General features: G+C 44.1%; 1 protein-coding gene across 1 annotated transcript; it reads left to right on the top strand.

Annotated features, from left to right (window-relative positions):
* The first annotated feature begins 963 nt into the window (after positions 1-963).
* tspan1 (tetraspanin 1) lies at positions 964-13217 on the top strand. Its single transcript, XM_026323640.1, has 8 exons — positions 964-1207; positions 1504-1566; positions 4731-4937; positions 6642-6716; positions 11034-11132; positions 11955-12098; positions 12716-12799; positions 13044-13217. The coding sequence occupies exons 2-8, from the start codon at positions 1510-1512 to the stop codon at positions 13101-13103; spliced, it is 726 nt and encodes a 241-aa protein (XP_026179425.1). The 5' UTR covers positions 964-1207; positions 1504-1509; the 3' UTR covers positions 13104-13217.
* Positions 13218-15723: the final 2506 nt, after the last annotated feature.

Raw genomic sequence — 15723 nt, forward strand, 5'->3', positions numbered from 1 at the left:
CCTTAAACCAGCAGCAGGTCTCTCTGGTTGGACCTGACAGTTTGTCCTGGCACTTGTCTGGAAGCTGCTGCAGTTCTTCCGTAGATCCAGGCTGTCACAGTGTCTCTTCATGTGATCCCAGACTGAGTCCAGATCAGGGCTCTGTAGGGGTCAGGACCCTGCTTCTTCATGAACTCTAGTGGGTTCCTAATGGGTTCTTGTACTGTGGCCAGAACCTGATGTGTCATAAGACTCAAACCTGCATAAAACTTCTGCACAGTACTGTCAAGGCTGGAACTATAAGGACACTTAATATCAAGCAGTGGAAGAATTATGAATTATTATTATAGTGAGTCTAAGAAAACGGTTCAAGAGGAGGTTAATTTTTTGAAGGTATGCCTGTAAAATAAGTAAATCATTTCCGTGTGATCTATAACAAAGAATAAACACCATTTCTCATAAGCTCTGGACGTTCACAGGTTAAATGTCACAGATTGACAGGAGGACCAGGGAGTTAATGGGCTGCAGTTAGTTCAACACATCTGTAATAGCAGCAGGTCAGAGGAGCCGCAAAGAGATGCAGTTGAGCAAAATTAACATTAAATGAGTAAATGACCATGAGAGATGTGTGAGGGGGGGGGGCATGGAGTCTGTTCCATGTCTGTGTACAGGGGCTAATTGTGTCATAATGTGTCTGTGGCTGGAGGCTACAGCAGCTATTATTTCACAATATACAACTAATAATCATATTATTAAATCACGGCCTTAAATATGACACATTTTACAGATTTCACACACTAAGACCTTACTGACTACACGTTACCCAGTACTGCAAGTTGTTATACTTCACCTCTTCATGTGCCATCCTGTGCTGTGACTGTGTACCACCTTGTACCTGCAGGGGTCAGAGCCGCCGCTCGAGCCGATCTGCACCTGAGCAGTCACCTGCTGCCTCCTGCGTCCTCCAGGACCACACCCAGTCCTCTGCTCGCTCATCAGATGTCTCATCTCTGCCACGAGCTTTTACCTGCCTGGACTTCATTGCTACAGGGATACGTCTAGACTGCAGTCGATCACCTGGAAACACCTGAGCCAGAGGACCAGAAAGTTCCTGCATCTTTAAAATTCTTTTTATGCCTCAAGTTTTTGTTGCCTGAAGGACAGAGGCTGTTAAGCTGTTTTGTATTTGTTCTACTTCGTATATAAAGACATTTTAATACAGTTACAGGTAAGTTTGTGTGCTCTGAGCCATAATGACTTTCCTGTGTGTAAACAGTTTTTTCCTTCCTCTTCTCTGCAGGTTCCCCATTAACAGATCTCTTCACCGTCTCTCACAGTTGTGTGTTATCATTAAGACTCATTGTTAGCAGTGTAATTTTCACAGTAATTTTGCAGGAAAGTGGGCTGGATGTAACAGCACAGCACGGCATGTGAACACCAGCCACACAGACCCCGTTTCCCTGTGTGTGTCTCAGCCCTCAGCTGATAATAAATGCTATAATTTATCTTCTCCTCTTGTTGCAGATTAAAATGGGCTGCTTCACGTTCTTCAAAATGATGATGGTCCTGTTCAACTTGCTTATCTGTGTGAGTATGTTTCCACTTCATGTGCTCATATATGATGAAGAGTGGAGTTCATTTATTGTATCAAACAACCAAAACAAAGCTTTCACCACAGTGCAGAGAAAAGCTTCTCATCCTTCCCTCCAATGCAAACAGAGACGGAAACAACCCTCTCTCCTCCATTTTCGCTGCACGGCAGCAATTTCCATCTCATTAACTTCAAACATTCTAATTTTACCACCTGCGTCTTCAGCTTAATGGTAACTAATGTGGTTTCTGAAATTGAGGGAAACTTTGGAAGGGATGGGCTGATGTGCCTGCCAATTTGGACCCACCTGTGCTCCCATTGTCACAGATGAAGCTCTCAGCACAAGTCATTTTCCTCATACTTCCCATTTCAGCTGGGGAGTTGGAGCTTAATAGATGTGGTGGTACAGTCCTAAAAGTCCCAGCAGCGCACTGGTTATGCCGTCCCTTTGAAATGTTAGCCAGCAGAGCGAAGGATGAAACGACTCTCTGCAGCTCATGAAGACCATGATTTCATGGGACTGCTCGAACACTTGAGCCCCCGCAGCTGCATTTTAAGTTTGAGGTTGCAGCTTCATCATCCCCTCATGAGAAGAGCTGGCTCCAGTGGAGGTCTGGGCAAGAGTCAACCCTCTTATTGCACAGACCTCGATATAAAGACGGCAGACGTGTCTCCACTTCATGCACCTCAAAGCAAAGGTGAAGCCAATGAATCATCTGCAACACAACATATATATGTATATATACACACAGTATATATCAATATCTATACACCTTGGAACCCAAATCCAAACCTCCACATGAAGACAGCTGCTGTAGAGGGAGATCTACTCAAATGGGAACAAAAACATGCAAAAGAAAACAAAAAAGCAAAAACTCATCATCAGGTTTAAACATAGACAGAAAAGGGGGTTTGACTGGATTAGATTAGTCTGGTTTTTGTTTTAAAATCAGTGTTTGTTTGATGTGGCTCAGTGTTCAGTTCGTCAACACAGGAGCAGTTTCTTGGTGTAGTTAACATTTATCATGTGGTTTATTTTTCTTAATGAACCTACAAAAACATTTCCCACTGCATCAGTCTCATCCACAGTTTGTAGCTCAGTTCTTTAATCTGCTGGGACAAATGACAGAACATCAAACCATGGGGATTAATAAGAAACATCACAAACCATCTCTAAAGATCTGAAAGAACGAATGTGATTTTAGTCCCAGTGGTTCATCCCTCCTCCAGCAGAAGACAATGATGTTGCGTTGGAACTAATCTGAAATAGTGGAAATAAGAGCGTCTCCGTGTATAATCTGTGTGTGCACATCCACGTTCGGGGGTTGGGACTTTATCAGATTGTCGTGTCCCAGTAAAATGGGGATAGGTTTTACACTCAGCTGATATCGTTCTCCTTCCAGGCCTTTTAAAAAGAACCAATTCCATTTCAACTGGGGGTGGAGAGGCGTGTTCTCTTCTTCCTCTGAATCTTTCCATCTCTTCTCCACATTCACCTCCCCCTCTCTGGAGGCTCCTATTCTGCAGCCTCTTTTCATTCCCTCTCCTCTAACCCTCACAGGCCACATATATCCCATCTTCACAGACACCGCTTCTCCTGAAAACCTGATTTACTTCCAGTCCTTTAGCCATGTTTGTGCTGACACAGCGTCCACCTGTATATGGCGGGATTAGGCGTCTCAAAAAGAAAAGACGACAGCTCTAATTATACCAGTGAGAGATGATGGTGGCAGACGTGGCATTAGAGGGAAGATATGTCACATCATGTTTAGCTAACGGTGCAATGATGGCGCTGAACAGGTTAAAAGAGGAGAAACCGCAGGGGAGAGGCAGAGAGAGTGGGGCAGAGGGTAAAAGAAATAGGAAGAGCAGGAATGAGACAAAGAGAAGAATGAGGAGGAGATGACTCCCATGTGGGAGACACCGGCATCTGACTGCTGATGGGGGTGTCAGGGCCTGATTGAGCCTGACAGACAATATCAGGATTCAAGCCCTTTGCACAGCAGAAGAAGAAATCCGTCTGTGCAGGAAGGGAGGAGGACAAATGGGAAGAGAAGAAGAGCGGTCAGAGGTGGTGTGATGAGGAAGACAGGCAGACAGAGAGAGGACGGTGCGTTCAGGTGATTAACCACTAATGTGAAAACTCGCTGGTCACTTTGAAGTAGGCAGAGACAAAGCCAACTTAAAATACACTCCATCCTTAGCTGGGTTCTTACCACATGCAGGATCATGTACAGTACTTTTCCAGTCATTCTCACTCTGCTGGTCAGTTTCTTAAAGAAACACACACTCAGAACTAACATTCTTGCTCTCTATCTATTTGAATTTAATTAGCTCTTTTTTCAAAGTTACTGTCACTTCCTGCAGAAATATTTCACATGAAAAGCCTCCCAGCAGATTGAAGCATTTTCATTTGAAACGTGCAGGAAGTGCTGAAGATCAGCAGAAAAACCTACAGCTACTGACTGGAAAAGGAAAACCGTGAGGAGATGTCAAGACTCCAGCAATGCTCGAAATTAAGCGACTATTGTGAGAACAAAGCAGGAGCAAAGACTTGTGGTCTTCATAAACAAAGCATGTTTTTTCCAAAAAAGCGTACGTCGTGTTCCCAGTCTCACATGTAGCTTAATCAGCGTCACTGCCGATGCTACAGTATAATCCCCTAAGGCTGTGGCTTTAGACATCAGCACAGGACCATCACCAAATGGATTCCTGTCCTTTATGCCTGTGTGACATGAGTGGGCAGATAGAGGTGCTCCTGGAAATGGGCAGTCATTTCATTCAGAGAGGTAAAAAGACGGCGAGTTGCTGCTTGGCCTCGATATGTAAAAGAAAGCCTGAGGCAGCACCTCTCTCAGTCGCACAAAAGAAGTCGTCCTCTGAATGGAGGGACAATATTAAAGTGTCACGGTGTTACTGAGAGATAACAGTAGGAGAGGGTTTGCCTTGTAAGATAGCCTCGTATTTCTAAAACCTCCTAGCCCTCAGCAGCTGTGACTCGCTGACCCTGTCTGAGGAAGCAAATGATCGATGTCTTCCTCTGTGTTAAGTGTTGATTACGTGCTTTAGAGAGCTAGCTGGTCAATGTCCCACTTTCAGGAAACAAGAGGGTTTTTGTGCACAAATGTCTGTTGATCATGTTTCCCGGATCTTCCTGCAGGTGTCTGGGGCCATCCTGATGGCTGTGGGGATCTGGGTGACTGTGGATGCGGGCTCCTTCCTGCGGGTGCTGGGGCCATTCTCCCACCAACAGACGCACTTCATGAACGTGAGCATTCTGTGCATCAGCATCGGGGCTGTGCTGGTCCTGCTGGGGCTCCTGGGCTGCATTGGGGCCCACAAGGAGAGCAAGTGCCTGCTGCTCATGGTAGGTGTATCAGACCTGGTGTCATTTCCCATGGATGCAGGGACAAGGTGAAGCTGTGCTGAAGGGTTATGTCAACACATGGGCACATATAAGCAGGAAAGCGATCACAAAGTAAGATAGTAAGATACTGTAGTTGGTGGAGTCTTTGCTGTACAAGCCTCAGGACCAGCACTGGGCTGTGAAGGAAATTGGGTGTAGTGGTCAAACTGTGTTACAACATTTTCCGAGCTCATCACGTGACATGTGACACACACTGGCCCAAAAAAAAATTTGGAAAATCATTGGAAAAAATCAATGCGACTGAAAAACTGTGAATGAACTTTTCATGTCACAAACTCCACAAAATGATCGATCTTATGATCACAGTTTGATCCATCTGGTCTAACACCATTTGGACAGTCCAGTAGAGGCAGTGGGCGTATTTATTTCATCCCATTCACGTTGGCGGGGACCCGAGCAGAAAACAGCCAGCCCAACTGGTGGAAGTGCAAATGTACATGTCCAAAAATCCTTTACTTTGCACCACTAAGCAATTTCCTGAGGAATGAACATGACAGTCCTCAAAGAGAAACAAGATGTTTTGCTGATTTGAGAGCTTTGAGGACGTCCTCTATAGGTGAGTTTCACCACAGAGCAGACAGACAGAACGTAAGTGGAGCATTTAGCTGATAAAGAGTCAAAGCCTTTTCTCAGGGGTTGGTGCAGACCAAAGCAGAGCTGAGCGATTATGTTGCTGCTGGATGTCTAAGTAGGCATGTGCATTATTATTTACACGGATGGTCTCTGTAGACGTCTCAGTAAGACTTCAGCTAAAACAGAAAGGGAGATGGGTCAGTCTGAGTTCAGCCATCACCACGATGCTTTTCCACTGAGCTGCTCCACATTCACCACCTCCCCCATCCTTCATCGGCAGCACAGCTAGTATCCACACATGGCCCTAGCAGCACCAACGCCCACCCCCGAACAGCCAGCGTACATTATAATGCTCATTAACAACATGGTAACTACATCCTGGTCCACTGCAGTGAGTCTAATGAGCAGCACAGTCAGCACATTTCCCCCCCGTTGAGCCTCCATCATGTCCACATCTCCCATCGAGTTGAATGATGACGCTGCAGCAGATCCTGCGACTGACGGAGCAGGACCGAGTGCAGATCTGGCTCACACGAGGAGCTGCTGTAATGGACTGAGCCAAAAGAAAGGATGAGTTTATAGCAGCGATCACTCGGGCTCTGTGTCTCCTTATTGTCCCTGTGTGTAATCAGCCAAGCTTTATTGACAGCCTGTGGTTGTTGCACAGAACAATAGCTGTGCTGCAGTCACACAATCACATTCACTGACGACACTCGGTCACCTGAAGCTTTAACTCTGCAGCTCAGATGGATCAGGGTTCGTCCTGAACCAAAGGTCAACAGCTCGGACTCACACCGAACAGAGACAGGTTTTCTGCTGTTCGGTTTCATATCATCACAAACTCAAGATCTTTGGGCTCGGACGGTTGGCTGGATTTGAGCACGTCACCCGGGGCTCTGGGGTGAATTATTTTAAATACAATCATTGCTGAAAATAATGGTTAGCCATGAAAAACAATACGAACTCCAGCTGAAATAAACTGATAACTATTTAGTGACACTCTAATAATATTATTTGTAGTATTACATTATTAAAACTATGTCCCTGTCCCCTCCTCTTTCCTCCCTGCAGTTCTTCTCCATCATCGTCCTCATATTCATCGCTGAGTTGGCAGCAGCAGTCGTGGCTCTGGCCTTCTCTTCAATTGTAAGTCAATCAGTGTTTCGCTCGCTGTGGCTCCTCCCCCTCACTCCGCTTCCTTTGTCTCTTAAGTCTCTGGGTCCATGTTTCACTGTCACCTTCCCACCTCCTCGTCCCACTTTCTGCACATTATCTCCGTGTAAATTCTATCAGAGCGGCGGCCATCACTGAATTACTGGCTCTATGTCCACCCCACTACATTCAGCTGCTTAATGAGTGTGGGATGGCCTGGGGCTGGGGGTGCTGTCTCTCACTTTGAGAATTTATTACTCTGGAATATTGGAGCTAAAGCATTTTATATGCAGAGCAGCCTATTTACATATGTGTACCTCTTCTGCTCACACACACACATGCTCCCTTTCCATTTAGTGCCATGTATAATAATTATAAGAATTTCAAATGAGGTATAAAAGGGGGTTAGTGAAGACTGAAGTTTTTTTTTTTTTTTTTTTTTAAATCCAATCAGAGGATGTATCTGTATCTGAGTCCCAAGGAGCAATTGAGGTAATCTAACACCCACGTGTCTGCAGGGAGGGCTGCATGAAAGGAGCAGAGACTGGGAATTTCATGTCTGTTTCATTTGTTTGTTTCTGCTTCAGCTGTTGGTAAACCAGCTGCGTTTAACTTATCGCTCTCTCTCAGCTCTAAGTGTGTGCACTCACACAAAGAGGCTGCAAGAGTGTGAGTGTGTGTGTGTTTCTGTGTTAGTGCCCTTGGGGGCTGAGTCTGGAGCATTGCTGCTGCTGCTGCTGCTGCTCAGGAGGTTTTGTTGAAATAAATCTGCCTCATCTCTCTCCTGTCATTTACAAAGTCTCAGTTAACCAAGGGGAGCGATGCAAAAGGAGTCCAGCAACACGCTGATGCACGGGGACAGAGAGAGCTGGGAGCTGTTGTTTAAAGATCGATGAGATGCAAGACATGGCTCACAGATCTGTCTTCCTTAAGGAGATCACAGATATGGTTTAGTCAATTTAACGCGCTGTTTGCTAGCTTTAGCATCAGCTGTTCATTACAATCACAAAGGACACTGTCAGGTCCGTCATGCATATGAGAGTGAGACAGTCTCTGTCCATCTTCTGCTTTGGATAGGTCACAGTGGCATCAGAATAATGAATACGATCATTATACATCTAATATGCATATATATATATATATATATATATATATATATACATATATACACACACACACATATACATATATACATATATAGCTGCCTGTGTCACTAAGTAAGACACAGAGGTGTAGACAATGAAAGGAGACAATAAATAAAGTTTTGATCTATTCTCTTTGACTCATCTGCAGCATAAATCTGCCTTTTGGCTGCTGAGCCTCCGCAGCTCATCTAACCAGAGAGCCAATAACCTTCAGGTGGTCGGAATAACTGAGATTTAATAAGCAATTCCAGCAGGCATTATGGGAAACCATCAGTGTCCGTGGTTGTTCTTTCCCCCCCCCCCAAGTGATTTGGAAGTGACCAGGACGGGGATTTATTACCTGGGCTGATATGGGGACTAATGCTGTGTATGGATTAATGGGTTATTATATGGACTAAGATATGGATGAGTGAAGCAGTTGTGATGTAGCACTGCATGAATCACTCTGATGTCTGTGTCCAGTAAAGAGATGTACAGATTACAGGTACCAAGCCAGGAAATATCCGTCAGTAGTTTAGACACATTCATCTCTTCAGCCTTAAAGCTGCAGCCAACAATATTTTTATGTAACTATGGGTGATGTGCAAAGGGCACTGATGATTCCTCAGTATTACCACTAATTCTGCAGCTCGGCTGAAAATTCTGCAGCTTTACTGTTTTGGTTCAGTGTCAGGAGCAGAACCAGATGCTTCCATCAAACCCACTGTGCACATCTGTCCAGCCATAAAGCCCAGCAGATGTTTACCAACTTTTACTACCTTAAACCTACAGTAGTTGGGGAGTCAAAGAATGTTAGCATTGATTCAGAGCAGTGCTCAATCCAGGTCAAACATTCACTTGCTTAGGTTCTGGTCTCTATGATGCCCTGAGAGGACTCTCTGGTTCTAAATACTCCACTATGTTCACCAGTTTGTCTTTAACAGCGGCTGTTCAGAGTCACTGTGAGAGCAGAGTGTGAACCAACACAGCTGAGGGCTTCAACTCACTATAAATCTCCACAGAGATGGAACATTTTTTATTGTTTCATGCAGCTCATCTGAAGCGTAGTGGACTCTGGATTCAGAACATGCTGAGTATTTTTTGAGAACACTACAGAACAGTGTACTGAGAGACCAGTGACACAGAAAAAACTGCTTCCTCTTCCTTTAAATGCAAATCCATCAGGGATTTTAACCTACAAGACCCAGCACACCCCACACATTACAGGGATCACTTAGCAGGCTGGGGTCTGATGAGACATGAGCCTGAATCCCTTTGGGGGCAAGAAAGTGCAACCACATGGCGTCACCACAAAGGGGCGGGCCTTCCTCTTTCCTCTGGCCCAAAAACACTTTCATCCAAGTGAAGGACAATGTGCATGCATATATATATATATCCCTATATATATATATATATATATATATATATATATATATATATATTTTGAGGGCAGCTGATAAGTGTGTGGTCATATATATATATATGGTGGTCATATATATATATATATATATATATATATATATATATATATATATATATATACATACACACACATATATATATGACCACACACTTATCAGCTGCCCTCAAAATGCACACAGGCTTTTATTTGTGGAAATTCTACATCTACACACGGCACATCATTAGCCACACAGGAATTGTGTGTGTGTGTGTGTGTATATAACTACAACACAGAGCCACATCGGTGAATGAACAGTTTGAGTATGTGTAATAATTCAGTTTGATATTTGCCCAGTTCATTACTGAGCTAATTTCCAACAGTGATTCCAGATCAATAACACATGCAGCTGAAGGTTTTTTACCATGTGTAAAAGCTGTTGACTGTATTGATAGATGTGTTTATCACCTCCTGCGCTGCGTCCTGACTGCCCACCCTATATGTGTGTGTGTGTGTGTGTAACGACACGTAGCGAGGTGTGGAGCCGAGTGACGGTGATGAATTAGGCAGCTGGTAATAACCCTCTCTGATCTCCGCCGCTCTCCCAGCTTCTTGGGGGGCACTTTTAATTAGGGCATGTATCCCGGCATCCCTATGGGCATTGTGCAGGCCTGCCCCCTTCACTGTACACTCACAGTCACACACAGAAAAAACAAAACACACGCACACACACAAGCTTTCTGACAAATAAACCTGATAAACACTCAGCTGCTTGTGGCCATATCCACATACAGTGAAACACACGTCCCTCCCCATCGAGTGGGTTTGAGGCTGCACGCTACAGGATTATTAATCAAAACAGAGGAACAGACCGAGGGACGAGGAGGAGGAGGAGGAAGAGGAAAGAGAAACTAACCCGTGTGTTTGTGAAGGAATTTCTTTTTTTGTTTGTTTACAACAGCCTCTCCCTGGACTGAAGCTAACCCGCCTTTCTCACACTTTGACAAACATGAATATCAGACAAAATGTGTCCTGGCCCAAGCCATCAGCTGCATCAATATATATGTAAATGTTCCCCATTTACAGCAATAAAAAAAAGAGAAGAAGAATGGAGAATAATGGCCTGGCCATGTTTTGATTTATTTTCATTTTTTCAGGTGCCAGCCCGGGGCTGTTTATTTCCCAGATGCTTTGTGTGAGAGAAGATTTATTTAATTTCTGATGAATAGGTGACTCCCAGAGAATTACTTTTTCTGCCTGTGAAATCTGCTGCAGTGTTTTATTTTCTTCCACATCGCAGTGTGTGTACATACTTAAGTGTGTGTATATGTGTGTGAGCGTGACTATTCGTCAGCGCTGCGGTGCAGTAATGTGCTTTTATACCAGTCCACAGGAGTAGATCTGCATATACAGGCCTCTGATCTGCATAATGGACCCGGTAGAACGACAGCGTGACGCTCTGGGGCTGTTGGGAGTGTTTTTATTGATTTTTGCTTCTACTTTAGATGAAACTAGAACAAGTGTTTTAAAAAGAGAGGACGTCTTGAAAAGGCTTTGACATTTTTTTGGACAGTGAACCCATATTTGCACAATCTAGACCGAGCTGTTCAGATTGTTTTTGAAAAGACGTGACCTTTGTAACATTTTGTAAAAATATGGACATTTTTCAAAAGTTGTGTCCAGTGTTCAGGTCAGTGTGAGGGTGAAGACTTTCAGGGAGGAATTTGGTTTGGGTTAGGGTTTGTATAACGTCAGAGAGGGTGTCACTTGTCTCTGTGTTTCCCTCAGGCTGAGGGGATCCTCAGAGCGTGGGCGACCCCTGCTATACAGCAGGATTATGGCCGAGACCCTGTGGTCACTGAGATTTGGAACATCACCATGACAGAGGTACAGTCCTGCACTTCACCACATGTGTTATATATGTTAAGGAGGCATCTACTGGGTTCACATTCCTAAGCTCTCAACTACAAACTGTATGTGTGTATATACGTTAACTGTCATTTTCCAAATCACATCATGAGGTTTTGAGCTAATTTCCTGCAGCTCGTCCTTTCAGTTCTTCAAAATCAACAGCTGCTCCTACAACAAATGGCCACTGATGCTCGTCTGCTGACAAACACTGCAAAGACTGAGTTAATAAAGCAGTTTGTCAGGAGGTTTTGTTGAAATAAATCCGCCTCATCTCTCTCCTGTCATTTACTGAAGTTAGTGACGTTAGTGAGTCAGGGTCCTTCAGCCCAATGAGTCAGTCATCAACAAGGAGCAACAATTACTGGAAGACGCCTGTTGTCCACTTAACGCTGCTTTGTCCTTCACTGAGCTGATCTGATGAGACACGTGTCTCAGTTATGATAATAAAGTATCAATCCATCGATCTCGTTCACCTCAGCGGACCTGCACACGACAATGTCACTGAAGGCAACTCAGGGTCTAAACGCTCCGGCAAAGTGTAATACAGTTACACTGTCAGACCTTTACTTTTACAAAAGACATATTTTTCTACCGTTCACATTGTTGTTGAGCCAAACAGGCTGTTAGTCCGAACGTCGTGCAGCAGCAACACTAACAAATTAAACAAACCAAAGCCCAGTTACAAATATACACAAAGATGGATGAGATACAGAGGAGTAAAAAAAAAAAAAAAAAAAAAAAAAGACATCATTACCCATCCTGCTTTGCTGTACTGACGTGTTTTCATTCCTTTTCCAGCTGAGGTGCTGCGGCGTCACCAACTACACCGACTTCATGGGCTCTAAGTTCGAGCAGCAGAACGGTGGCATGTTCCCACCCAGCTGCTGCTCCACAAACGTCACGTCCTGCAGCCGCAACCAGGCAGAGACCAGCGGCGTGCAGGTGGGACAGGAAACACTCCTTCAGTTCAGCCCCAGAAACAGGCAGAACAATCTCATTGATGTAATAACAGTGTGAACATGCTGATGTTTATTTAGCAGGTCATATTTAATATGTTCACTACCTCAGTGGAGAATGTCAGCAGGCTAACAAACTACCATTAAACACAAAGTCCAGCTGAGGACCTGTTGTCAGAACAGGTGGGTGGTTGTCACAAATGCCAGCCTGCTGGTGACTCCAGAGGAAGAGGCCTGAAGGGTTCATGCACTTGGACCAGAAATCAAACATGAAAGACTTTGGTCTGAGCCTGGACTAAACCAACCAGCACCGTCTTTCCTTCAGCCTCATCATTAACCAGGATGAAAACTGCACCTGGAGTGACAGTTACAACTGGAAATCCCATTCTGCTGATTTTGACCCTGAAAACTGTTGATTTTTAATTAGTTTCAAACAGCCAATTGATTAATCAAAGCACAAATCAATAGATCCAGTAACAGTCTAAATTAGCTGCACAAAGCAGGTGTAGAGTCCCAGCTGAAACTGAAGCTGTGACTCTGGCCTGTGTGTGCATCCTGTGCATCAATGAACTGACGTTTATACTGTGGCTCTTTCCTCCTCAGGGCTGCTTTAACAGCATCCTGGAGACCCTCAGGAAGAACTCCAACATCGTGGGCGCCATCGCAGCAGGAATTGGGATCTTAGAGGTAAATGCTATTTGAGTGTGCTCATGTAAGGCCCTCATGGTTGTGTTTTGGGGAAGAAAGAAATAAAAAATGGCGGCGGTTATTGCGGCAACATAGAGATCCACAGTGTTTACCTGAGAAACAGGATGGAGGGAGGAGCCAACACATGAAACATCTGATGGAAGACAAGTAGAAATTAAACACAGTCAGTGTGGTTTTAGTAAGAATGATGCCAAAACAAATGAAATGTGTATTGTCTCCTCAGATTGCTGCCATGGGCGTATCCATGTACCTGTACTGTCACCTGGCCGACAGAGTCAGCTGAGCCCTTCGGAGAATCAATGAAAACGATACAGACGCGTTCACTTCTTTCTAATCAATATTTAACAACGTCCTGTCAACGCTCTGTCACTTATATTCTCTGATCTGTTTTCTTTACCCCTCAGGAAGATGTTTAGTTTTCCTGTGACGACTTGATGTGAAAATCCAACAAAAATCATTTTCTATGTAGTAAAATTGTCCTCGTCTTTATATGGACACCTACAAAGTGTAAATATATATCTGTCAATAAATATTTCAAAGTGCACATAAGTGATCTTTGTACTGGATCATGAGCTTATTCGACACTTTCTTTCCTGAAGCAACAAAACAAATCGATCTGTAGTTTGAGCGATCAGAGCCAAGAAGAAGCTTCTGGTTCGCTCTCAGTCCTGTTTCCAGGAGCAGCTGCTTTAACACACCGGAACATTTAGCAGCTAAAGACCCAGATACCTTTCTGCTCTTGGAGGGAACCAAGAGAGAATATTGGAGGTTTATTCACAAAGTGCACATTGGCACATCAGCTGAAAGTGGAATTTGAACAGTGAAGCAGTCCAGGGCTCATAAATGATCCACAGGTACATTTCCTCATAAACACTGTTGGGTGAAACGTTTAGAGACTTGGATGGACGTGAAACTCTCCAGTACAAAATGTGACCGGCCGAGTTGATGGTATTATATTTAAAAGCTTATATTTACAACATTCTGCATACAGACGTCCTCCCTGTGAAAACCTCCAGATTAACTGACCCTGTTCAAGCTATGACGTTAACTGTCATTGGATCCTTGGACCTCTGCGGTTATTCTGGACCGGACCATGTGCTGGCATCCTGTCTCTGAATGTGGCAGAGGGTGAGGAAACGAAAAGCTGTTGCTCCCTCAACCCAGGACAGAGATGGAAGCGGCCACAGCTCGACCAGAACAAGATCATCAAGTTTCATCCAGTTGAAAGTGATGCATGAGAATCAGGGATCACTTTAAAACAAGAACATCTACTCTGACAATGGTGCATTGACAGTCGTCGTTTTGTTTTATTTAGTCCACGACAGAGACGTCCTTAATACTATTATCCTGACTTTCAATGATAAATGGGACTGAACTGCCCAGTATTATTCAAAACTCTTCCCTCTGTACGACTGAACACAAGCAGCTCAGAGCATCTTTTGTCCTGTACACTGTTCATCCTCATGCAGCTCCACCCCTCCTCCCTTGAAGAGGACATGCATTGTGATACAAGGCTGTGTAAATATTGGCGGCACCTCGTTGCCACGGCGAAGGTCATGAATAGATCAGTGAGTCGGTGGTTTCGTTACTGAACTTCAACCAGAAACCAGACGTTTTGTTCAGCTACGACAAGAGAAAACTGAGATGGGAGTCGCACTAACAAAACCACAGAGAGAGGGTGGAACAAAACGCAGCGCAAACAAAACAACAATACGTCCTGTGATACTGTATTTACTTTACGTTTCATGAAGCCAAACTAGTTCTCATCGCCTACAAGCAGCTGATGAAATTAACTATATATATATATATTTTTTAAACATCCAATAATTAAGAAAAGTTTGCTGTTTTATAAATTCTGGTTATGTCACTAAACCAGAGACAGAGAAAACAAACACAAACCAGGTTCACTTTTCTGTCCGGTTCCAAACCTGTGAGGTTTTTATAGTCAAATCTGTCGTCACCTCAGTGCTGCCTGGTCTAACAATGACCCCCTGCCCACACACAAATCAATAGTCCATCTACATCACACACGCACACGTTCAGTCGGTACAGTAACAGTGAAACAAATGCCTTGAGTAAAAAAAGCATCAGGAGCCTGTTGGTGCTGTCAGTGCATGAGACACAATTAGTCCCAGGTCACATTAGTATCAACACTACAGGAGGAAACTACCTTCGATGGTGTTTCGCAATAAATTCATATTCTCAGCGTTGCACTTCTAAATTATTCATCTCTGCACATTTGAAGAAATGAGAACTGCAGCTGATGCTTCACAGATAAAACCATTAAGCTCGTTTCTTGTATTTTATCGTTTGGTACTAGGGTCCGTTATATCTCACTGTGATCACTGCACATAATGGATTTCACTGCTGCTCACTTTCATTCACTTACATCTAGTTTGCCTCACTTGAGGCGGGGTGGGAGGTAGAGAGTGTAAAAACTGATCCATGAGGTCGCGTTGTTGCTAACTGCTCGGGGCTGATGGGTCAGATAAAGTTCCTGCACCGAGAGGTTACTGAAAGTTTCCTTCTGGTTTATTACATCTGGGTCTTATTTGTCCACCATTTTAATTTATGAGCTCAGAGATGATAGGTTGAATTTGATAATGTAGCTTTAATGGACAATCACACAGTGTTTTCCTGATTTTTCCCCATCACAGGTTAGTAATTATGAAAGTCACTAGGCCAAAGGACAGGAAGCCACATTTGTCCGTGGTCAACCACAGCAGCAGCAGAAACCCACTGAGCCTGCAGGATTTGCATTCATTTCCCTGGGTTCATGTGTTCCCTCTCACTGGGCCACACATACACAAAAATCAGAGCTTAGAACAACTCCACGATAACAGCACCAGGTTCATCCACGAATAATATGCACCAGCATTAATCCTTATGTAGGAGTTATGGCT

This window comes from Mastacembelus armatus, chromosome 4 (assembly GCF_900324485.2).
Source record: "Mastacembelus armatus chromosome 4, fMasArm1.2, whole genome shotgun sequence".
NCBI classification, from domain to species: domain Eukaryota; kingdom Metazoa; phylum Chordata; class Actinopteri; order Synbranchiformes; family Mastacembelidae; genus Mastacembelus; species Mastacembelus armatus.

Excerpts from the sequence above, each read along its gene's own strand:
- tspan1 (XM_026323640.1), top strand. The coding sequence starts at position 1,510 with ATGGGCTGCTTCACGTTCTTCAAAATGATGATGGTCCTGTTCAACTTG. Across the intron at positions 1,567-4,730 it reads TGTTCAACTTGCTTATCTGT|GTGTCTGGGGCCATCCTGAT; the intron begins GTGAGTATGTTT and ends ATCTTCCTGCAG. Across the intron at positions 6,717-11,033 it reads CTCTGGCCTTCTCTTCAATT|GCTGAGGGGATCCTCAGAGC; the intron begins GTAAGTCAATCA and ends TGTTTCCCTCAG.